The 25,148-nt window shown below is 35.8% G+C and overlaps 1 protein-coding gene across 1 annotated transcript in view; it reads left to right on the top strand.

Moving 5' to 3' along the window:
- LAMA2 (laminin subunit alpha 2) overlaps nt 1–25,148 on the top strand; it is a 603,102-nt gene that overhangs the window by 433,511 nt on the left and 144,443 nt on the right. Inside the window, exons 30-32 of the mRNA XM_082855622.1 lie at nt 6,059–6,183; nt 12,437–12,523; nt 16,330–16,523. Of these exons, the coding sequence (XP_082711748.1) occupies nt 6,059–6,183; nt 12,437–12,523; nt 16,330–16,523 (406 nt within the window). The remainder of the gene's footprint in view (nt 1–6,058; nt 6,184–12,436; nt 12,524–16,329; nt 16,524–25,148) is intronic.

Here is a 25,148-nt window from a genome sequence, read left to right as displayed (position 1 = left end):
AAAATTAATCCTAAAACAATTTAACTTACAGTGCCTTGGCTAAAAAGCATTAGACTCGGGTTTCAAATCCACTGCAAAATGGTACCTGGAGATTGTGAGAGAGAGTAATCACACTTTTAGCTGATTAAATGAGTTTGATTTGAAGGTCCAGGTGAATTATACCCTAGAATACTGATGGAATCTGTGGTGTGATTAAGAGCCATATATGAAAAATATTTGCAAAATCATGAAAATATGAAATTTGTCACAGGATGGAAAGCAGTGAAATGTCATTCCAAGTTTTTGTTTTTTGTGGGTTTTTTTTTTTGTGGTACGCGGGCCTCCCACTGTTGTGGCCTCTCCAGTTGCGGAGCACAGGCTCCGGACGCACAGGCTCAGCAGCCATGGCTCACGGACCTAGCCGCTCCGTGGCATGTGGGATCTTCCCGGACCGGGGCGCAAACCCGTGTCCCCTGCAGCGGCAGGCGGACTCTCAATCACTGCACTACCAGGGAAGCCCCACTCTAGGTTTTATAAAGGAAAGTATTGTAGAATATGAGAAACAGATTGATTTCGATCTCCAGTGAAACATAAACAGTGCTTATTAGGAATCAGAATAGGTTCCCTCAAAACAAAACATATCAAACTAATTGCTAGAGTTACTATGTATATAATATCTGAGACTCTAGGTCCCTGAATCTCAGTATAGTTTCAAATTCATCAGACAGTGTGATAAATCATATGTCAAATTTAGTAAAAATGGTAACAGCTACCATGTGTCCAACCTTATATATGTACCAGAACCAGGGCTTGCCACTGTAGATAGATCTTTTCTCATTTATTCTTACAGTAAATTTATGAGACAGACAGGATTATTCCTTCTAATACAGTTGATGAACTGATGCTGAGAGAAATTGTATAATTTGCTTAAGTCATAAGCCTATAAGGGTTAGATCTATGGTTCAAACTCTGGTTTGTTTAAATAGGCATTTGATAGAATGTTTCATTATATCCTCACAAACATGGTTGAAAATATGGGTCAAGTGGTAATCAGTTAACAGAAGTTAGAAGTTGCTGAACAGCCTGACCTCGAATAAGCTCTAGAGATGTCTCCAATAATGAGGCATAGGATTTGTGCTTGACCCTGTCATGTTCAAAATCTGTATCAGTGATTTGGATGAGATCTATCAAATATTCAGATGATGTAAAGCTAGAAGTTATACCTACTGTGTTGAATGGTGGTCAAGAATCAAAAAGAGCCTAGCAGGTGGAACTATGAGCTACAATTAACGAGATGAAATTAATAGAATAGGTTTTGAACTTAGGTAGGCTCACTTGTTTGTTCATCCTTGAGGCATTTGTTAATAAGTATTTCCAAAGTTCAGGCACTGTGGTGGGTGCTGGGAGAATAATGATGAGGAATGTGTGAACATTGCCCTCTAGGAGTTTATATTCTAGTGTTTAAGTGAAAGAACAAAGGAAATGACACATAGTAGCAATTTCTGTGAAATAGGAGTTCTTACTTGACTACAGATTCATTTGTACAAGATCAAGATCAAGGAAGGAAGTACATTAAATATATTTGCAAAATTTATAATCTCTATTTTAAGAGAAATTCTGAGTAACCAGGGTTGTTAGCTGTTTAGCTTGGGGAAAAAAAAGATAGATTGAAAAAAGATTTAGGAAATAATAGTGTTCTTTAGATATTTGAGGACTTTCCCCAGGAAATGGGAATTAGACTTAATCTGCATAGCTTCAGAAGGCTGAATTTGGATCACTGACTAAAAATTAGAGTGAAACAAGTTTTCATTCAGCATAAGGAAAAACTTTATAGCTTGTAGTTATACAAGATGAAAAGGGCTGCCTTATAAGAATCCATGCATTTAATAATATGTCAAGGAATGTGTAGAGGCATCCCTATAAGGAAAGAAGGTTAAGTAACTTCTCATCTTAGTTTTAAGATTCCAAATATAAATATAATATTCATTTGATCTAGTGGAAAAGTGTATACCACCAGTTTTCCCATGTACAAAAAACAAAAACAAATGCCATATATTCTAATCTACTATTGAAAAGATAGTAGCACATATTAATCTTGAGATAATTAAACTTCTCATTAGGCATCTAAAATATAAAAATTGTTCCTAAAGATTAATATCTATACAAGAGAAATATTATGTCCACTATTTCAGAGCAGACAGGAAAGTCATACGAAAGGTCGATGTCAAAAAGTTTCAAAAATAGCATCATGATTTATGTGCTGTATTTGTGGACCTAACAGGGACATTTGATTCCGTTAACCAAGTTTAGTATGTCAGCAACCCTGTGAAAGATTGACTGTCCAAAGAAAGTTAAAATATTTGCTTTCTTTGTGAAGAAATTATACAGAGTTGTAGATATAAAAGAGGCAAACCATGTTTTTCAACCTCTGTATTTTTAGTAATGATTAGCATTATTGTTTTGATTCAGTTATCAATGTTATAGGAGGTTACACAAAATAACTCATGCAGTTAGTTTTTTTCCAAAGGCAAAAGCTGACAATTATTGTTCTAGATTCCATGTATTTTGGGGCACATTTTCATTTCTGTAACTATAAAGTATGTTCTTAAAACACTCCCCAGTTGACATTTATTCATCATTTGGCATCTTGCTGAATGATTTGAGACTGCAATTCACAGATAATTATTTTATCTTGGAACCATTATCGCTCACCATGCTACTGTTAAATATGGAATGGCTATTTTATTGCTAAAATACAGTGGTTCCTTTGGATGATTGAATAAGAGAGGATTATGGTACTTAAATCAATATCCAAATACTACAAATCCTCTTTCCCTGCTAACCTAACCACCTTTCTGCAAAGTCATCAGACTTGAAGCTTGGCCTTTTTCATCTTAAGACGCCTGACCAGTTTCCTCTATAATACCTAGAACATGCATTCATTTATGCAGTCATTCAAAATAGTCATTGAATGTCAACATATTTCAGTCACTGTGTTGAGCTAGATGGAGCATTTAGCCCAGACTTGGGGCATCAGGGAATGTTTATTAGAGAAAACAACAGCAAAAATGAGAGCTGAATGAATAGGTGTTAGCCAGGCAAGAGGAGGAAAAGCATTCCAGAACAAGGGATTTGCATATGAAAAGTCCTAGAGGTAAGAGAGAACACTGCATAATTTGAGAATTTCGGATGGCTGCATATGGGTTTAGCATAGAGTGCAAAGTTTGCAGTGGCTAGACAGAAGGCTGGAGGGGTAAACAGAAGCCAGATTATAAAGGTCTTCCTTGCCATGCCAGAGAGATGATAGTGACCTCAAATGAAATGGGAAATGCCGGAGTATTAGCAGGTTTCAAAAGAAATGAGCTTGATTTTTGACATCTCAAATTCAAATGCTTTTGCATTATGCAATAAGACCTAGCTAAGAAGCAATTAGAAACATAAGTCTGGAACTCATTAGAGATAGATATCTAGGCAGAATATATAAAATTTAGAGTTTGGGGTACATAGAAGATAGCTGAAGTTCTAGTAACGGTTAAAATCACCAAGGTAGAAAATGTAGGAAAGAAAAGAGATAAGAGCCAAAATTAGAATCAAGGACCCCAATCTTACTCAACAGAAAAGGGAAGAAGAATCTATGAAGGAGGGTTAGAAAGAGTAGCCATAGAGGTAGGAAAACAATCTACATACATACTGTACTATTAAAGAACCCATAGGAAGAGAAAATTTCAAAGAAAGAGTGGCCAGAAATATCAGCTGCTGCAGATGATTCATATATCATGAAGACTGATTATTGTCAGTAAATTTTGATTTAGCAACAAAGATCTTATGCATGAGTCTGGACTTATCCTTCAATAGTGAAATCAGAAGCCTGTTTGGGGGAGGGGAATAGATAAGTTAGGAGTCTGGAATTAACATGTACACACTACTATATATAAAATTGATAAACAACAAGGACCTACTATATAGCACAATATATATAGTATTGAGCATACTCAATATCTTGTAATAACCTATAATGGAAAAGAATATATATATACATATATAAATATATATACATATATAAATATATATATATATATATAGAGAGAGAGAGAGAGAGAGAGAGAGAGAGAGAGAGAAAGAGAGCGAGCCTGTTTAAAGAATGAAGAGTTGAAAGGGAGATGAGGAAGTAGAGACCGGCAATGTAAACAATGCTTTTAGGAAGCCTATCAAACATAGAATGGAAGTTGTCCAGAAACCCCAGAGATTTTTTTAAGATAAGAAAAGCTTGACCAGCCTCAACTGTCAATGGAAATAAGCCATCAAAGAAGGAGAAAATGCAGGTGCTGGAGGAAATGGGAGACAGGAGGGCCTTCTTCCTAAACCAGAGTTTAGGAAGAGAGAAGCTTTAGACAGAGAACAACACACCACTTCTTGTGGACAGAACTAAATGTCGAAGGGATGGAAAGTAATGCAGACAAGATGGTGTGCTGTTTGGCAGGAAGCTAAGGGAACACCCAATGAGGGCTTCCTTTTCCCTGAAAATAGAGGGCTAACATCTGCTGAGAGTGAGGTGGGGAATTAGAAGATTTGAGATTTGCATCCTATCATATAGAAAACTGGATCCATTTAAGAGTGAATTATAAAATCTATCTGTAAGTAACACAATGTGTTTTCAAATATAACAACAAATAATGAAAAAAAAAAAAACCCACGGTATTCTAAAATTCATTGTGATAATGGCATGGTTTCTCCCCAGAGAGTAACATAAACATAAAAAAAGTCAGAGGAAGAGACTTCAGTTATTGTTTGTGGTGAATGACCACACATACCATACCAAACACTGGCCATTAGATGACACATGAAAAATAAATATGTTCTTCTAGATTAATTGAATAAAGCAAAGAGCACAGCATATGGAAAATTTACTGTAGAGCCCACAGGTGGCTATGTGGTTCCAGCTGAGCTGATCAGGAGATGGGTTCACTAGCGTATATATACATGTATTTTGTTACTGACATTTTTGCTTCTTAACCTTTTAAAAAATACTATTTATAAGAAATTACCCTTCTGACCATTCCAAATGCGGTTTTATAAAATCAAGCTAAAATCCAACTCTAAATTCCTTCTATTTCTTCCTTTTTCTCAACTCCTAAAGTCAACTGTCCCATTTCCAATAAATTCCACATTTCTTATTTGCCATGTTTCTTATTTGCCATTTTTAAAAATTTTTCCAAAAGTGGAAATAAATTCTTATAGGTTAGAATGTTATTTTACCTTTTCCCTCATTTGATTCCTCCTGGTGCCTTTCTCAGTACCTGGCTTGTAGCTCTTCCTAAGTCCTTATTGCGTGAATAATTGCTAAATATATTGTTAAATAAAGTTCCACTTTGTGAGAATTTTAATTTCAAAACTGTTTACACAATATTCTGAAACTGTTCTCATTTTCTTGTGGAAGTGTCTTAAAGCATATTACCCAAGTGCCTCTTACTATGCAAACATAAAAAGAAAATATTGACTTGAGATCCCTGGTTTTAGGTTGGGTCCTCTCTATCTATAAAGAATGATCAACATTTGGCAAGAATTAGGTGAATAACATTCTTAATGTGGTAACTAGGCTGACTTTTTTTTTTTTTTTTGCTATTCCTGCCTCTTAAAATATTTATGTTTTCCACCTTGGTTTGGTTTCAAAAAGCCCACTGATGGGTATGCACCAAGGCCCCAGGATTTTTAGCACTTTTTTTTAACACCTTGTAGAGAAGAAATGTAAATAGCCAGATGCTACAATAAATTTTAGAAATTTGTGAAGTCTATTCCCCAGATTAGAGTAAGAGAAAAACTAATGCAGAGATTGATGTAGGGAAAAGAGAACAGAAACTCTTGTCAGTAGAGCTACAACAGCCCAGTATTCGTTTCTCAAATCAAAGAGCTTCTTTAAAAGTATGTATCAATATGTTTAAGAGCTGAGTTCTCTCTCAATGATATGTGTGTGCACATGTGCATGTGTGTTCACAGGAGCACACAACGCGTAGGTGGGGAGCTGTATGATAAATTACATTCTTTCATTAATTTAAAAACAAACATCCCTCTTCCTTTACAGAATTGTCAACATCACACTGCTGGTGACTTCTGTGAACGATGTGTTCTTGGATATTATGGCATTGTCAAGGGATTGCCAGATGACTGTCAGCAATGTGCTTGCCCTCTGATTTCTTCCAGCAACAAGTAAGATTGTGAAATATTACCATGTTTCCCAATCAGTAACACCATCTGTGTAGCACATGGGCTTTCTATGATTTGGCTATTCTTTTCATGTAGACAAAAGTCTCAATTTAAGATAGAGTTTTTAAACAATATAAAAACATGACAAAAGTGAGCACATAATACTCTATGGTTCATTTTTCTTTTAAAACTCTGTCCCAAGCAAATAATGCTTATTAATTAAAATGTAAATACCAACATTAACTTATATTTATGAAATAAATAATATATGTACAAATGTGCATAATTTTATAAATTTTTAGAAAGGTCTAGTGTTTGCATATAGTTCTGTCATAAATTCAGCTATGAAGGATTGTTTGATGCATATTATATAAATTTTGTAGCTGTTTCCATTCATTTTATGTGTTTAATTCATGATTGGTAAAGAATTATCAAGGAAATAATTGAAAAATAATGTTGTTAAAGCAGGGTGACTTATTGTTATACTCCAGAGTAAGTCAATATCTCCCAGAATCACAACCCCCTTTCTGTTAAGATAGTCTGAGCTTGGTACCATGGAAACACAGCCATAAGGGGAAACAAACGCTGGCATATTTTATTTTAGTGCTGTCAGAACATTCTGCACTGTTTATGTATTGATGAAAACCCCTAGGTGTTTTCACTTACCTTTTTGCTAAGGCTATCTATACTTTCTGCTAAGTGATTTATAGACATCAATCTCTACATTGCAGGGCATTTATTTCTCTAAGAATTTGCTTTTGAAAAGAATGTAGGGCACTTTGTTCAGAATTAGAATCCTGGACACCTTATCTTGAGTGTATAAGAAGCACAAAGCAACTCAGATGAAGAACTATTTCCACCTATACTCACTAAGTTTCTTTTTCCATCTCTGGCTTTGTTTACATTTTGCAAACATTTTCATGTAATTGTCTCCCTTTCCTCTGTAAGCACCTCTTTTTGGTTGAACAGAATCACAAGTTTTGCATAGGGTCTCAAATGTAAATTTTTAGGTAAGTGGTGTATTGATGAGGATAAAATACATGATCTTCTTGTTCATCCAAGCACCAAGTGGTAGGTGTATGAAAAATATCATTTTCCTTTCCCTAATCTACCTCTGATGACCAGATTTTGAACAAGAGAATGCTGTTTATTGTTTATTAAAATATAAATGATCTGGATTAGAAAAATTCAATAATTAATTTATAATTTCCTGTTGGGCGGACTATAGCAAAAGCTCCAGGAGATATAAAAAAGAAGCATAACACCTCTTGGAGAGGCTCACAGTAAAATGGGTGTCTTCAGAGAGGTCAACTGAGATATAAAGAGAATTCAAAGGCACAAAGTACCACAGTTGACTGTGGAAACTTAAAGAACATATTTAAAGAAGTAGGAGTATTTATAATAAATTTAAAATGTATTTAAATTATTAAATTTACAGTGGATTGAAGGGTTTTTACTGGTGGAGATAGTAGAAAATGTAAGGAGCAAAAGCTTAGCAGCAGAAAACGCAAATCATGTTTAAGAACTGTTAAGAGTTTGGAGCATGGGTTCAAATAGAATTTCATAATTACAGAAGAAAATGAATGAGAGAATGGAGGCCATAGTGTAGAAATCCATGAATACCAGTCTAAGAAATTGCTATTTAATTTTCTATGTAATGAGGAAACATTACACATTTTTATTAAAAAAAAAAAGATTAATGTGATGAGAGCCACACTTTAGGAAGACTATTATGATGGAATTGAGTGTAATGAATTGAAACAGGAAAATAAGAAAAGCAAAGAGACTGATTAAAAAGCTATTGCACTAGCTTAGGCAAAAGATAATTAGAACCTGAAAGTAGGTAATAGCAACAAGAATAGAGACAAGGAGATGGATGTGAGAAAATTGTTGAATGCAGCTCTACAGGGTTGATAACTAATTAGATACGACAGGTTTAGGCAAAGCAGGATTGAAGCCAGGGATTTGTAGCCAGGTTGACCCCCCAAAATGGTGGGGTCATTAACTGAAATAGAAACCAGGAGAGAGCTGCTATAGAAGAAAGACAATTTATGTTTCAAATAAGTTAAATTGATATGAAAGGTCTATCTGAATGGAAATACGCAAATAGCCACAAGAAATCAAAACCTGAAAATTGGGAGGGCAGATGAAGGAAGTGATATGTGAATAAATGAATTATAGATAAGATTCCCCAGGGTCATGTTACTCAAGGGGAGCACATGGAAAGAAGGAAAGACAAGACTATGCACATTAGAGAAGTCAGAAGAGAAAGAAGACCCAGGACAAGAGCTGTGAGGGAGGCAATGGAACCGAGGCCACACTGCCCCTGACACAGTGAGAGAAAAGAGCAGCAGAGAATGAGCATTGGATGCTGCTCTCCCAAGGGAGACTAAGTACATACAGTGGCAATTAACTGTGCAGGTCCCTGATGGATTTTGGCAATCAATAGTGGAAGCAGACATTAGGTCACGTGGGTGTGAGTGCACAGCTCTAAGAAATGTGAAGAAGGGAAAGAAATAGTACTACCTTGATTGATTAGCACGATCAACAAAAAAAGTGTTTTCATATTTGTTTCACTTTTGTTTTATATGAGTTACGTAATTTAAGTATATTTTTATACAAAGGACACTGTAAGAATCAAGTATGAAATCAAAGTGGCTAGTTCAGTGGCTTTCAAACTTTATTGATTGCAACCACTGTATGAAAACCTTTTTTTAATCATAAGCTAGAACACAAAAAATGTGTGTGTGGATATCTAGCTAGCTAGCTAGCTATACATATATAATATATACTGTAACTTCTATTCAATTTTACTTTCTTGTATTATTAGAAGAAACTTTAGTCAAAACCCACTAAAGTGATTTCGTGACCCCCTAAGGTCATCACATAAAGTTTGGAACATTCATTAACAAAGTAAAGACCTATGTATGATGAGAAGAGAAGCACTTCTCCCTGAGATAAGAAAAAAAGATTCTGAAACATAGATGGAGGAGGCTGAGATATCCCTCTTCATAGATGGAGGATGGTGAGTAAGTGATTACTAACTCACCCACATATTAGTTCAAGTCTCCAATATCTCTTACCAAAACAAATACAATGAACTTTTAACCGTTGTGACAGTACAGCATTGCTCGCATACCCTCAAGGGTTTTCCACTGCCTACCAAGGAAAGCTCAGATATTTTAGCAGAGTGTTAGAAACTCTCTGCAATCTGACCCCTCTTTCCAGGCTCAATGCCCTCTCCTCCCTTCTACAATGAGGCCAAGTTTGAGTTTCTCGGAGCTTTTCTTCTCCAAATGTGTTCAGCAGTTTTTGCCAGACAAAGAAAAAGCTGCATGGTTTCACATATGGGTGTAATCTAAAAACGAACAAACTCATGGAAACAGAGTACAACGGTAGTTGCCAGGGAGCAGGAGAAATTGGGAGAGGGTGGTAAAAGGGTGCAAACTTTCAGTTATAAAATGAATAAGGTCTAAGGATCTAATACATAACATAGTGACCACAGTTGATAATACATTATTGTATAATGGATACTTACTAGGAGAGTAGAACTTGTGAATTCTCACACAAAGAAAGGTACATATATGAAGTGATAGATATGTTAATTATCTAGATGGTGGGAATGCTTTCACACCATACACGTATATCAAATCATCACGTGTACACTTTAAATATATTACAATTTTTTTTGCCAGTTATACTTTAATAAAGCTGAAAAAACACAAATAGATATATAATGTAATATCAGACAGTGAAAGTGCTACCAGGAAAGAATAGAGCAGCCTCAGTGAATCTGGAGTGAATGGGGTACCCTTTTAGTTAGGGTGCTTGATGGAGATCTTCACAAACAAACAGGTGAGGCTTGTTCAGAGCCTTGAATGAAGTAATGGAGAGAGTCACCTGACTACCTGGAGGAAGAGCAGACCAGCCAGAGGAAAGAATAAGTGCACTGGCCTGGAGACAGGCCACGTTTAGTAGACAGCAAGGATCCAGGGCAGCTGGAGCAGAGTGAATGGGGACAGGGGAAGGGTGACAGGAGTTGGAGTCAGGGAAGCTCCAGTGAGTAACTAAACGTCCTGAAGGCTAAAAATCTGCCAATGGCAAGAGGTGGCTTAGAACAGGATAATGCAATGAATTAATTATGGTAACACCAGCAGCATTTGCAGATAGAATACCTGTGGAATGTGAGAGAAAGGAGACAAAGGTGACTCTGTGGTTTATGGCAGAGCAAATGGAAGCAAAGGAAGCAAAGTATGGCCATTGACAGAGACAGGGAATTTAGCGGTATTTTTTGGAGGGCAGGAGCTCAGTTTTAGATCTGTTAGGATAGATGCAGTATTTAGAGCCTTTTAACACTGAATGAGATCATTTAGGGGAGAAAGGACAGGACAGGATAGGAGAAACCTAAAGGCTGAACTGTGAAGCATATTAAGAGGTCAAGGACATGATGTAGATCCAGCAAAGGAGACTGACAAGGAACAATCAGGGAACTGGGATAAGGGGGTGGGATCCCAGAAGCTAATTCATTTCAGTAGACTCCACAGGGGATGACACAGAGCAGCAGACTCTAAATCTCAGAAATTCTGTTGAAGCAACCTTGGAATTAACAAATCTAAGGGAATGTAAAAGATGGCCTACAAGAGGAAAAACAGTCGGACTTCTGAGTGGTCCTGCAGACAGTATGAAAATTGAGAGGAGATGAGGGATTTGGGAGCATAAAGAATAAACTCTAACCTCAAGTAAGGTGTAATTCCTACTTCCTCTTTCATAAGTCCTTATATATGATGTAAGGAAAAAGTTTAGTCCACCATAATGTCATAATTCAAAAAAATTTATATCTACTATCCAAGGAGAATTATAACATTCCTGCATAGTAATTGAGACAGATATGTTACTATAAAGGAATATAATTTAATTATGTTGGCTCTGTAGAATTTCCCTTGAATGTCTAAAAATCTGTTTCCAAGTGCCTATATATGTATATGAGTTTGTGTGTGCATGTGTGTGTGCGCGCGCAGATGAACTCAGCATCAAGCTGAGTTAAAAGAGCTAGAAGCTTGCAAGAATGTGTCAATTATGTATTTGTGGGTCTATTTTTGTGAAGGCAAAAAAAATAATTTGTTGAATAATGATGTTGTGAGTAGTTGATCAATTTGTTCACATATTTTGCAAAGGTTAGAGTTTATTACTCATTCATGTACTATTGATTTAATGCATTAGACAGAAAATTGAAATAGTGTCCTAATGGCACCTGACCAATAGGAGTTGCAGCTCTGGTCTATATACTTTATTGCTTTTTCAGCATCAACTGCTTTTGCAGACCAACAAAAAGGAAAATGGTGTTTGCAGCATTACCATTTTGCAACGAATATATGTGTCTTTTCTTCCTAAATTTCCAGTGTACCATGCATTTTGTCCAGTGGGAATGAATCACTACTTGTATTTGAGAGAAGTTTGTAACAATACAAAACTACGTTTTAGCATAGTTTAGTTTTCAAGTCTTGTCTAGTATTTCTTTTGTGGTGTAAGGTGATCAAGAATCCTGGAGAAGGGCTGACTGGCCGTGGTCTGTCAGTGTTGTAGTGAAAACAGGGCATGTTATATGAGACCTACTTACTAGAAGAGATTATAAAGTTGTCAGAAAAGCTTATTCATTTTCATGCAGAAAGTTTTCCATTCTTCTTTCCTCACACTAGATCACATTATTTTGTGTTTAAAGTAAAATGTAGCTTGAAATCTGTATATAAATTAGAAAAGGCACTCTTTTATTTTAAGTGAAACATCTATTCACACGTCATGCATTGAAATGCCAGTGGCAATTTGGACTTCTTAGAAAAAAAATTATATAGCTTTTATGTCTCCATTTTTTTAACCTGAAAGATATTCAATAATACTTATTCTACTATCTGACAAATATGCAGGAATTCTCATCATGTTTTTCTTCTGATTCATGAAAAATAGTACACTTTCTCTGGGTGTTTAATATTTTCCTGGTTGTCATATAATTATTAAAATTTCAAAGTTTTAACATGGTCGCATTGTTAATTCATCAAAAAACAACCATCTTTATTTGCTGACTATTATTAGTAGTACTTAGTTGTGATAGCCTACCCTTGAATAGAAACTTATAATTATAAATATGCCATTTCTAACCATCAAAAAATAGTTCCAGTCATCTAGTTAATAGATAGAATTGCTTAAATTTATAAAATAAATAAGTCTAAAGATTTTTTGCAATCTTTCTTTTCTGATTCAGTTTCAGCCCTTCTTGTGTCACGGAAGGCCTGGATGATTACCGCTGCACAGCTTGCCCTCGAGAATACGAAGGCCAGTACTGCGAACGGTAGGAACAGTCATGATACATTTAGAGCAATGATGCATAGAGATCATATAATAAAAGATCATAGTAGAAAAGTATTCATTATTTTTATGTCATTATTTTCATATTCTCTAGTAGCTTATATGCTTTCAAAAGTATTTTTATATCTTTAGACTTTATCCAAAGAAAGTTGTTTACTTCCATCTGTTTAGACTTTTTCTAAGATTCCAAATTATTTCACAATTATCTAATTTATATTTTAGCATATATATATATATATGTATATACTCCAACATAGATTAGAGAGGGAGAGAGAGACAGAGGGAGGGAGCATTTTACAAGAACAAATAAATAATTTCCAAAAGCTTATCTGTAGTTAACAGTAATAAAAAGCTGGCCACACATAATTCTCATTTGAATTCACTGGAAGTTGTTGGCTAGCACTAACTGCATGCACATCACTGTTCTGAGCACTCTGGCACTACATCAGCAAGTATACACGTAATTCAGAATATAAATGGTATCAGGAATTCTTAATTAAAACCACCAAACATTAAAGTGTTATTTGGTTCTCCTTTTCAACACGCAAACAATAGTATTTAAATGCCTCCTCTCACCATATTTTTTACAAATTCTGATAATGCATGTATGTAGTTATTAAATTGAATGCTAACATGTGATACAAATGGTAAGTTAAGAAACAGAATTCCAGACTGACTGTCTAGGAAGGTTGTAATTTATATTTTTCTGGATGCATATTTTCTATAAGATCAGTATCTTGGATACTCAAGCTTATCACCACTATTTTTAGTAGGTTTTTATTCTTTCTAAGATAATGGAGAACAACTGATATTAACTATTAACATTAAACACACATGATAATTTTAATGTAATTGATAACAGTATAAAGTTCTATAAAGACCCATGGACATAGCTGAGCTCCACAAACTGCTGGGTCTCATTTTTCTCTTTTATAACATCAGAATAGCTGATACTCTACCTACTTTCCACTGACATTATGAAGATCAGGTAAATAGAGGATACCCTGCCTGAGTACCTACATAGAGGTCTCCTCTCCCATAGGAGAGGCAAAAAAGCCTGAGAATTTACCCCCCACGCCTTCCTCCAGTGGCCCAGATCTAATGACTCGCTAGTGTGGGAGTACAAAAGTCCAGCTCCTTTGCCCGAAAGCTGAACAAATCTTGAGATGCTATTTATGCTCCAGAGCTTTCCATGGACTTAGGCTAAGACTGGGACCTCACCTGGAATCACACCATTGCCTGGATTCTTTCTTTTCCATTTCCTGCTTCACCCACTCCTTTGCTGGATTCTTCCAGGAGCACTTCCTTAAATTACGAATCTCTTTGCAAATATAAACCAATATTATCATCATCAATTTAAGAATCGTCTTTTAATATAACCAGCAATGGTTGTGTTAATAATGGAAATAAATAGGTAACTAAATAATTAAACACGTTTTATAAATTCCAATTCTGTTTCTATAAGTTTGCAAAATATATTTCTAAATAATTCTGTATGTGGTAACTTTAAACACAATATCCACTACTTGCCTATATATATATATATATAAAACAGTACATTCACAATTTCCATGCCGACAGAGATTTGTAACAATTAGGTAACTAAAAGCAGTACAAAATCCAAAAACATTTCCATTTGTTGTGGCGATATATACATCATTTGAATATGTATATTTTAATATCAGCCAGCGTGCTTTAGTGTTCACGCTTAGGCTAATATTCATTTCATGCCCTTGTAAACACCAGTAGGATGATGACTAAAACATCCCTGGATGCCAAGGGGATTATCTGCCATAATTTATGAAAAAATGTTTGATACTGTAGCTACATTTGTAAATTGGAGTTTCCACTATCTATAAAAGCGTGTATATAGAAAAGACTGGAAGGGTACACTGAAATGACAATTATTGTCATAAGGCAGAGTGATTATAGAAAAATTACTTTTTTAACATCCATAAATGTTTAATCAATAAGAGGTGACATTTATATAGCATAGAGATGAGCAGGGTCCTACACTATCAAATGGGAATGGCTTGAATTGTTTTCGCAGTTCTCAAATGTTGTTACGGCTCCACATTCATCATCTCTAACACATAAATGATCAGGTTATATTTCCCTGAAAAATTGCTTTTATTCAGCTAAATTAATCCAAAGGTCTTGCTTAAATTTTTATTGTAACCTTCCAAATAAATTTGTTTCACTTCTGAGAGCTTCTTAAATCATTGAAATCACCTTATGACCTGCCCAAACTCATCAGCTCAGGTCTAAAACTGCTTAAATGTCTTGAGTGTCACTGTATTGTAGAAACCCCTACCCATGCTTTGTCTTCGTTACTCTTGTAACTAAAACTCTTTGAACATTTAATCATTCTGAACCTGCTTAGAATTGAATTCTTTCACCTGAAAATGTTAAGAAACCATTTAAGTGGGCTTATTTAAATGATACTTTTATTGAGCATTTGTAATAGTACATTGGAAATAAAATATTACAACCATAAATGTATAAAAACCTAACGTTACAGATCATTTTCTTCTTGCTTTGCTTTTTCTAACCAGCATGGGATGAACTAACTTTCACAATCAACCTGCAAGTTTCTACAATCCCAGGCCACTAAAGATGGTCCAGGATTATCTGGCTAGTGTTTACAACTTTTGCCTTCAATTTCCTACTGTCTCTCAGCTTCCTCCCATATTTTCCTCTTGAACAAAAATTCTTACCGTTGATTATATTTAGGCTATGTGTATAATTTATTTTCCAATCCAGGATACTCTAGGGAAAGACAGAATATGTTTTTAATACTTAAGCCAGGACAACAGGCAAACTGGGACCATTCTGGGTAAACCAGAGCATATGGTTTTGCCAGCATCTTGTAAAGTTATCAGACTTCCAGTAACATAACCGACAGTGGTATATACGTAGATGAATGGTTGCACAGACGGGTAGAAGAGAGTGGATGGCAATTTGGCTTCATCCAGTTGGATTTCCTTTCTAATTTCTCAAGTCGGTGTTACATATTTTATTGGCATAACATTACCCCACTTCCAGAGGTACACAATGAAAAATCCATCTTGAGGAAGATGTGGTAGAAAGGAAAGACCAGTCGAATTAAATAGAAAATGTAGTAGTTTATCGCCACTTGCTTCTTTTTGCTCATTAGTAAAATTAATGGGTTGAATTTCTTGGTCATTTTGATCTCTAAAATGCGTGCTTCTAGGAAAGCCCAGGAGTAAACAGAAAATTTTATTCATTTCTAATTTAAAAATGAAACCTTCAAAAAAAAGTTTATGATCTAGAGCAGTAGTGGGCAGAGTATGGACCACAAAATTTGGCCCATTGCCTAATCCTGTATGGCACTCAAGCTGGGAATGGCGGTTATGGGCAAACTTTGATGACAGAGAGCAATAAATTTGAGCCCTAGTTAAGTGAATTTGAGCCCTAGTTAAGTAAATTTGATACCTCAACAAGAATCCCATTCTTCTCATTATTAGTTTGGTTTTCCATTAGTAGATTATTATTATAAAACAATTTATATTCTATTATTATGTTTTGAATTCCATCAACCAACAGTGTTGGAAAATTTCTTCACTGCACGAGTTTGATTTTGCCTCTTGACCTGCAAAGCCTAAAATATTTACAGTCTGGTTCTTTACAGGAAAAGTTTGCTAACCCCTGATCTATTGACTTCTGGTATCAATTTTGTTTCATTCAAACAATACACACACACACAACAACAATTTCGAGACATGACTTACTATTAATCTCCTTTGCTTTGTCACTGTTTAAATTCAGGTGTGCCCCTGGCTATACCGGCAGCCCAAGCAGCCCCGGAGGCTCCTGCCAAGAATGTGAGTGTGACCCCCATGGCTCACTGCCTGTCCCCTGTGACCCTGTCACAGGGATCTGCACGTGCCGACCCGGAGCCACGGGGCAGAAGTGTGACGGATGCAAACACTGGCATGCGCGCGAGGGCATGGAGTGTGTTTGTACGTATACTAACTTAGCTATTAGTTCTGGGGGCCTTGGTTCCATTTCTATCTCATTTCCAATGGGAAAGACTGACTTTTTTTTTTCTTATTCTGCAATAGCTAGTGTTACTCTTCATTTTCTCTGACACTGTCTATCCACCTTCTTCTGTTTGCCTGCTGTTTTTGTCTCCACCTCCTGAGCCGAGAACAGCTGAGAAAATCCTCAGCATGCTTTAGTCAGTTCACTGAAGACCTACAGCAAAGCTCCCGGAGGCAGATTTTATTTTATTTTGCCCATCTCAGAGTTTGCAGTTTTACCTAAAGTTGACGTTGCCTTTGTGACAGATTAAAGGTCTGGGTTTATTAAATATTTTTAGAATCCTCCTGAATTTGTAATCAGCTGGACAGACACTGTAAGGCTTGAATTACAACTGACTTTTCTTTCCCGAGTTTTTACAGAAATCCATGGGCATCCTGCTTCGTAACTTTCTCTTGCCCTACAGAACCTGGAAGTGGTGACAATGAACTCAAGTGTTTTTACTCATATGTTTTGTTTTGTTTTAATAACTGCTTCTGGATTCAGTAATGCCATACTAAACATACATCGAATATCAGTAGTTAAATAGAATTCTTGGATCTTATATAAATTCTAATCTAAAACAGTTATTTATAAATTTAGAGAGGACAGTTATATTATGGTATTCTTTTCCTTGAGGGAATTTACATTAGTGGTCTTAATTCTTTCTAACAAATAGAAATGGAAATTATTTAAGTGTCTTTTATTTCAATATTTATTTATTTTAATGTATTTACACATGCCAGTATTTCTGGTTTTAACATCTTATGTGTGTCTGAAGCTTAACATTTTAACTAGAATTTTTGTTTGTGCTCTAGTTTGATGAGTTACCTCAAAAGCTAAGGCTGGCTTTTTAGATATGCCAAAAGGTAAAGACTGGGTATGTTTGGGAATATAACTTTTTAAACTTTTTTTCTATGTATTTCAACAATCTTTGATGAAAGTGTATTGCATTTAAAATAAAAGTAAGTGTCAAGGTTGATGGGAGGGGAGAGATGAAGTGTAATATGTAATATACATTTACATTATCGTATTCAGTTATTGGTGTATACATATTCACTCTTCTCAAGTAAAATGGCATATTTTAATGATAATTGAAATGGACTTCCAATGTAATCCAACTAGTTTTAATATTATTGAAACTAAATTATTAATATGGAAATATTTAACTAAGTAATATATAGATATTCCTAACCTAAATGCTAATCTAACGGACCTTGAACTTTAAAGTAATTAATTTTCTAGAGGTGAGATCAGAAAAATCTGATCTCTTTTTCCATGAGTTTGTTGGTTTCTTTGCTTTCTACCTTGTTCCATTAATCTATATGTGTATTTTTGTGCCAGTACCATACCGTTTTGATAACTGTAGCTTTGTAGTAGGGTCTGAAGTCAAGGAGCCTGATTCCTCCAGCTCTGCTCTTCTTTCTCAAGATTGTTTTGGCTCTTTCATGTATTTTGTTTTTCCATACAAATTTTAGAATCATTTGTTCTAGTTCTGTGGAAAATGCCATTGTATTCTGATAGAGATTGGATCAAATCTGTAGGTTGCTTTAGGTAGTATGGTCATTTAAACAATACTCTTCCAATCCATAAGCACGGTATATCCTTCCGTTTGTTTGTGTTGTCTTCAATTTCTTTAACCAGTGTCTTACAATTTTACAAGTATAGGTCTTTTACCTCCTTAGTTAGATTTATACCTAGGTATTTTATTCTTTTTGATGCAATTGTAAGTGGGATTGTTTTCTTAATTTCTCTTTCTAATAGTTTGTTGTTAGTATATAAAAATACGATAGATTTCTGTATATTAATTTTGTGTCCTACCACTTTACTGAATTCAATGATGAGTTCAAATAGTTTTGGGGCAGTGCCTTTAGGGTTTTCTATATATAGCATCATGTCATCTGCAAACAGTGACAGTTTTACTTCTTCTTTTCCTTCTATCTTTCTATATCCTTAAGCTAACTTAGAGCAAGAAACCAAAGAATGGATTGACCCAGCACATTTGATCTGCAGGGCCTGTTTTGTCACGTGTGCCTATAGTAGAATTTTATAATGCCCGTGAGTGGGAGTGGATGAAAGTAGCCTGGTTCTGGCAAGAGAATATTTATATAGTAAGAGAAATGTCTTCTGAGAAAAGCTTCTTTGGAGCCTGGAGCATGTATTGTACAGTTAATTCTTCTCTCTTTGGTTCATTCTCTAGAAAACACAGTTTAATTTGGCCTACATCATGGATATGTATACCCCCCAAAAAATGTAGGGTAAATGATGTTGGCATGATCATTGCAGTATCTCAGGTGAGCTGCATATTGGTGGAAGGAGTCTCCCTGTATAGTTAGTTTATGCTCTTAATTTATTTAACAAATAATTTTAAATTGTGCTGTAGAGGACACAGAGAAAATGCAGAAAGCATGAAAGAACTTTTCTTGACCACCTACATTTCTAAAAGAAACTAATAGCTGCCACGGACAATTGCCAGAGAGCAAGCTAGGGTTTTATTGGATCCAAAATAGTGAGTTTCTTGCAGGACACAGGCTTTTTATACATGGGCATTCCATTACTATCATGAAGAATTTACACGAATAGTCTGTGCCTTTAGTAGGAAATATTTAGATACAAGAGTCTCTCATAGTTAGCCAAATTCAAACCACCAACGTTATCAACCCCACCAAACCAGCTCAGTGCCTGGGCACACCTGACCAACGTATCTGCTTTCAATCCCAGGCATCCCCTACAGCCCCTTCCGCCACACAGGATTCATCACAGTAGTCATTCTTTAAAGGTTCACCCGTGTTGAGAGCCTTCCATTTGTCAGAAATGATGTTAAGTGCTTTATATGCTGTTCTTTTCATTCTTGCCACGTCCCCATACATTATTATGTCCACAGTGTGATTTTAAAAAAAACAACAAAAAAAAAAACTGAAATCAACTATACCCCAACAAAAATTTTTACATTTTAAATAAATAAATAAATAAAACTGAATTTAGGTGATTTAAGTCACCTTTCCAAGGTTCACCCTGACTTTTCAACAGAGTTGTGATTTGAACCTAGATCTGTCTTGAAAATCTTACTTTCTTAACCCCTATGCTGACTGTTAATGCAAGGCACAAAAAGAAAACATGGTTTTCCCAATATATTCAACATTATTTCAGTTCTTAATTCATTTACTTCTTCTGGGCTTAGAGCCCATCTTACCTCTATGAAGAAGAAAGATAAAATGGGCTTAAAAAAATGAAAAAATTTTAATGTGTATAATGTCAGTAGGTACATACATTTTTTTCCCCCTCTGCTAACCATTAAGACTCTTTCCTCTAAGTTTTAAAACATTATGGTAGTTATCAGGAGTTCCCTGGTCGTCTAGTGGTTAGGATTCAGAGCTTTCACTGCTGTGGCCCAGGTTCAATCCCTGGTCGGGGAACTGAGATCCCATGAGCCACATGGTGCAACCAAAAAAAACAAAAAAACGTTATGGTAGTTACGATAGATTCTTATTCATCAGAGATGGTCAAGTGGAGTCCTGTCCTCTGTGCAGATGAGAAGACACACTAACTGGGTGCTCAGATTTCCTCCAAAGCCTTTTCATTTTTTTCTTGTGGGGATAATTGGAGAGAGCTCTGCAATGCATTCTTTCTTTACAGATGTTGATGAGTTCTGAGTAGATATTTTATTGGATTTCCCAAATCAGGACTTCTTACTTAGTTAGGTTAATACAAATCCAACTTCTTCTTTCAACCCTCATTCATAATTTACAAGTCATTTTATAAAGTGAGAACAACCACCTGCCTTTCTGAAATCTGAGACTCGGCAAGAAAAGCATTATTTATTTAATAGTAAAGTTTTGTATTGGGAAGCACAAAACTTGGATTTTTTCATGTCCTATTTTCTACAGACTAGTAATTAACACTGAACAATTTGTACAATGTTTAAAATAGATTATGAGTGGCGTAGTAAAATATATTATTCTCCTAAAGAACAGAATTTAAAATTAGTAGCTGTTGGCAGGATGTCATTCTGTAAAGAGAGCCTGAAATATCATTTTATAAATATCATATTGATGCTTTCTATTTTTATTCAAAGCATATGAAATATTAGGTATATATCAGCTTTATTATTTATAGTCACAATTTATCTAAAATATAACATTTTAGAAGATGCTTTTCTTGCTAATGTTGCAAAAGCAATCATAAACTGTGGTTTTTTTTACCTGTAGCCTAAGGTAAGCCTAACTAAATGTGGTAGTGCACTAACTCTGTAAAATGTGCACTTTCTAGACACTTGATAAAACCCGAGGTTTGAAGTTTTACCCTGACTTGATACTGACCTGCAGAGACACAGTCTAGATTGTTGTTTTTATTTTTTTTAATTTTATTGAACCCTAGTTGATTTACAGTGTCTTGTTAGTTTCAGGTATACAGCAGAGTGATTCCATTTTATATATGTATAATTTTTTTCAGATTTTTTTTCCCTTATAGGTTATTACAAAATATTGAGTATAGTTCCCTGTGCTATACAGTAGGTCCTTGTTAGTTATCTGTTTTATATAGATTATTGTTTTCAATAGCCAGTTGCCAACAAGGATCTATCACAGTAATGCAGAGGCCCTTATGTATTATCACTAGAACCCTGCAGTACTCTTATAATCAAAGATGATTACTAATGGCAGTTATTGTCCCCTATATATGAGAGCAGGAACAAAATAGTGGAATGCAGTTGATTACTGTAAAGAAAATGGGACTTTCTATAATAAAAGATGATAAAAAACATCAGTTGACCTCCATTTGCTATTTAATGAGTGAGGCTCTGTTGGACATGTGATCACACTCCATCCTAACCTCTTTTTTTTTGTTGTTTTGTTTTTGCGGTACGCGGGCCTCTCACTGTTGTGGCCTCTCCCATTGCGGAGCACAGGCTCCGGACACGCAGCCTCAGCGGCCATGGCTCACGGGCCCAGCCACTCCGCGGTATGTGGGATCTTCCCGGACCGGGGCACGAACCCGTGTCCCCTGCATCGGCAGGCAGACTCTCAACCACTGCACCACCAGGGAAGCCCCATCCTAACCTTTTAAACACCATCCTCTCTCTGTCCCCATTTAATCCCCAAGTACTAGTTCCTATTCAAAGCCCAGTATGGCTATTATGGTTTTCTACAACTCTAAACTGGGGTATGTTGTTCAAATCCAGGCATCAGGATAGCTATAAAACTAACTTCTGTTCACCCTCCTCACACCTTTTTCACATCTATTTTGTTAGTGAAAGGTGCTTTGAGTTTCTTGTTGGCAACGTTCTCGGCCTTGGTCAAGGCTAGCAATGCTGTAGAACAGCAACTATCACTCTGATTCCAGGTAATTTTCTTATTGGCCATCAGTCTCAGTGGTTTGTATACACATTGAGAAAGCCGTTCCATTAACAGATTAAGGACTTGTGCTGTTGAACTGTTGTGTAGAAGAGGCTGATCACTATTTCTTTTCTTTTCAGTCAGGCTTTATTTTGAGAGTAAACTCTACTTGATTGCAATTTGCACTCTGTAGAATCCAGGGAGTTTATTAACCTTGAAGAAAAATAGATCACATCACCTTAAAGTTGGAAGTCTTATAAATGAGGTAGTCTAATCATCTTCTATTCGGTGGTGTCCTTGAAACAGACCATCTCCTAATGCAAGGAAGCATGCTATAGTGAAGGGGTATAGACGCTTTGAATTCTGGCTGGCCACATGTAAGTTGTGTGACGTTCGATTAGCTAACTTTTCTAAACCTCATTTTATTATCCGTAAAGTGGAAATAAAGTCCTATGTACATTAGGTGGTGTCTAAGCATAATACATGTTCAATCAATTTTAGCTGGCCTTATCACCATGGTTATTATTTGATCAGTTTTTTCAAAAGCATGATGCTTTATGTAGCTCCTCAGTTTTTGTTTTTGTTTTTAATTTAGGCAGGTTAGAGTTTATTATTGATTCAGAAAGTAATAGTTTAATGACTCTAACTTGTGATTACCCTCAGTTTCACCAGTAACAAGGAAGATTATTTTAATGCTCATTTAATTTTAATATTTTAACACTTTTATTCCTTAAATTCGAAATTCTGAACATGAGCGTAATTTTATTGAGCCAAATCTATTTAGACAAGTGTATTTCCTTTCCAAATTGAAGTTAAGAACTGACTAGAAAAATAAGAGGCAAAGTATAACAGTAAAATTTTTACTCATAGATATGATTAAGACTAAATTCATAATTTTTTTATTACATCGTTATTGGAGTATAATTGCTTTACAATGGTGTGTTACTTGTTGCTTTATAACAAAGTGAATCAGGTATACATATACATATGTTCCCATATCTCTTCCCTCTTGCGTCTCCCTCCCTCCCACCCTTCCTATCCCACCACTCCAGGCGGTCACAGAGCACCTAGCTGATCTCCCTGTGCTATGTGGCTGCTTCCCACTAGCTATCCACTTTACGCTTGGTAGTGTATATATGTCCATGCCACTCTCTCACTTTGTCCCAGCTTACCCTTCCCCCTCCCCATGTCCTCAAGTCCATTCTCTAGTAGGTCTGTGTCTTTATTCCTGTCTTACGCCTACGTTCTTCATGACATTTTTGTTCTTAGATTCCATATATATGTGTTAGCATATGGTATTTGTCTTTCGCTTTCTGACTTACTTCACTCTGTATGCCAGGCTCTAGGTCCATCCACCTCACTACAAATAACTCAATTTCGTTTCTTTTTATGACTGAGTAATATTCCATTGTATATATGTGCCACATCTTCTTTATCCATTCATCTGATGATGGACACTTAGGTTGCTTCCATCTCCTGGCTATTGTAAATAGAGCTGCAATGAACATTTTGGTACATGACTCTTTTTGAATTATGGTTTTCTCAGGGTATATGCCCAGTAGTGGGATTGCTGGGTCATATGGTAGTTCTATTTGTAGTTTTTTAAGGAACCTCCATACTGTTCTCCATAGTGGCTGTACCAATTCACATTCCCACCAGCAGTGCAAGAGTGTTCCCTTTTCTCCACACCCTCTCCAGCATTTATTGTTTGTAGATTTCTTGATGATGGCCATTCTGACTGCTGTGAGGTGATATCTCATTGTAGTTTTGATTTGCATTTCTCTAATGATTAATGATGTTGAGCATTCTTTCATGTGTTTGTTGGCAGTCTGTATATCTTCTTTGGAGAAATGTCTATTTAGGTCTTCTGCCCATTTTTGGATTGGGTTGTTTGTATTTTGTTATTGAGCTGCATGAGTTGCTTCTATGTTTTGGAGATAATCCTTTGTCAGTTGCTTCATTTGCAACTATTTTCTCCAATTCTGTCTTTGGTCGTGTTTATGGTTTCCTTTGCTGTGCAAAAGCTTTGAAGTTTCATTAGGTCCCATTTGTTTATTTTTTGTTTTTATTTCCATTTCTCTAGGAGGTGGGTAAAAAAGAATCTTGCTGTGATATATGTCATAGAGTGTTCTGCCTATGTTTTCCTCTAAGAGTTTGATAATTTCTGGCCTTACATTTAGGTCTTTAATTCATTTTGAGCTTATTTTTGTGTGTGGTGTTAGGGAGTGTTCTAATCTCATACTCTTACATGTACCTGTCCAGTTCTCCCAGCACCACTTACTGAAGAGGCTCTCCTTTCTCCACTGTACATTCCTGCCTCCTTTATCAAAGATAAGGTGACCATATGTGCATGGGTTTATCTCTGGGCTTTCTATCCTGTTCCATTGATCTATCTTTCTGTTTTTGTGCCAGGACCATACTGTCTTGATTACTGTAGCTTTGTAGTGTAGTCTAAAGTCAGGGAGCCTGATTCCTCCAGCTCCGTTTTTCGTTCTCAAGATTGCTTTGGCTATTCGGGGTCTTTTGTGTTTTCATACAAATTGTGAAATTTTTTGTTCTAGTTCTGTGAAAAATGCCAGTGATAGTTTGATAGGGATTGCATTGAATCTGTAGATTGCTTTGGGTAGTAGAGTCATTTTCACAGTGTTGATTCTTCCAATCCAAGAACATGGTATATCTCTCTATCTATTTGTATCATCTTTAATTTCTTTCATCAGTGTCTTATAATTTTCTGCATTCAGGTCTTTTGTCTCCTTAGGTAGGTTTATTCCTAGATATTTTATTCTTTTTGTTGCAGTGGCAAATGGGAGTGTTTTCTTAATTTCACTTTCAGATTTTTCATCATTAGTGTGTAGGAATGCCAGAGATTTCTGTGCATTAATTATGTATCCTGCTACTTTACCAAGTTCATTAATTAGCTCTAGTAGTTTTCTGGTAGCATCTGCGAACAGTGACAGCTTTACTTCTTCTTTTCTGATTCAGATTCCTTTTATTTCCTTTTCTTCTCTGATTGCTGTGGCTAAGACTTCCAAAACTATGTTGAATAACAGTGGTGAGAGTGGCCAATCTTGTCTTGTTCCTGATCTTAGTGGAAATGGTTTCAGTTTTTCACCATTGAGGATGATATTGGCTGTGGGTTTGTCATATATGGCCTTTATTATGTTGAGGAAAGTTCCCTCTATGCCTACTTTCTGCAGGGTCTTTATCATAAATGGGTGTTGAATTTTGTCGAAA

The sequence above is a fragment of the Leucopleurus acutus genome, assembly GCF_964270905.1.
Source record: "Leucopleurus acutus genome assembly, chromosome: 15".
NCBI classification, from domain to species: Eukaryota; Metazoa; Chordata; class Mammalia; order Artiodactyla; family Delphinidae; genus Leucopleurus; species Leucopleurus acutus.
The sequence above is the reverse complement of the archived record's forward strand: the minus strand, read 5'-3'. Positions and strand labels throughout refer to the sequence as shown.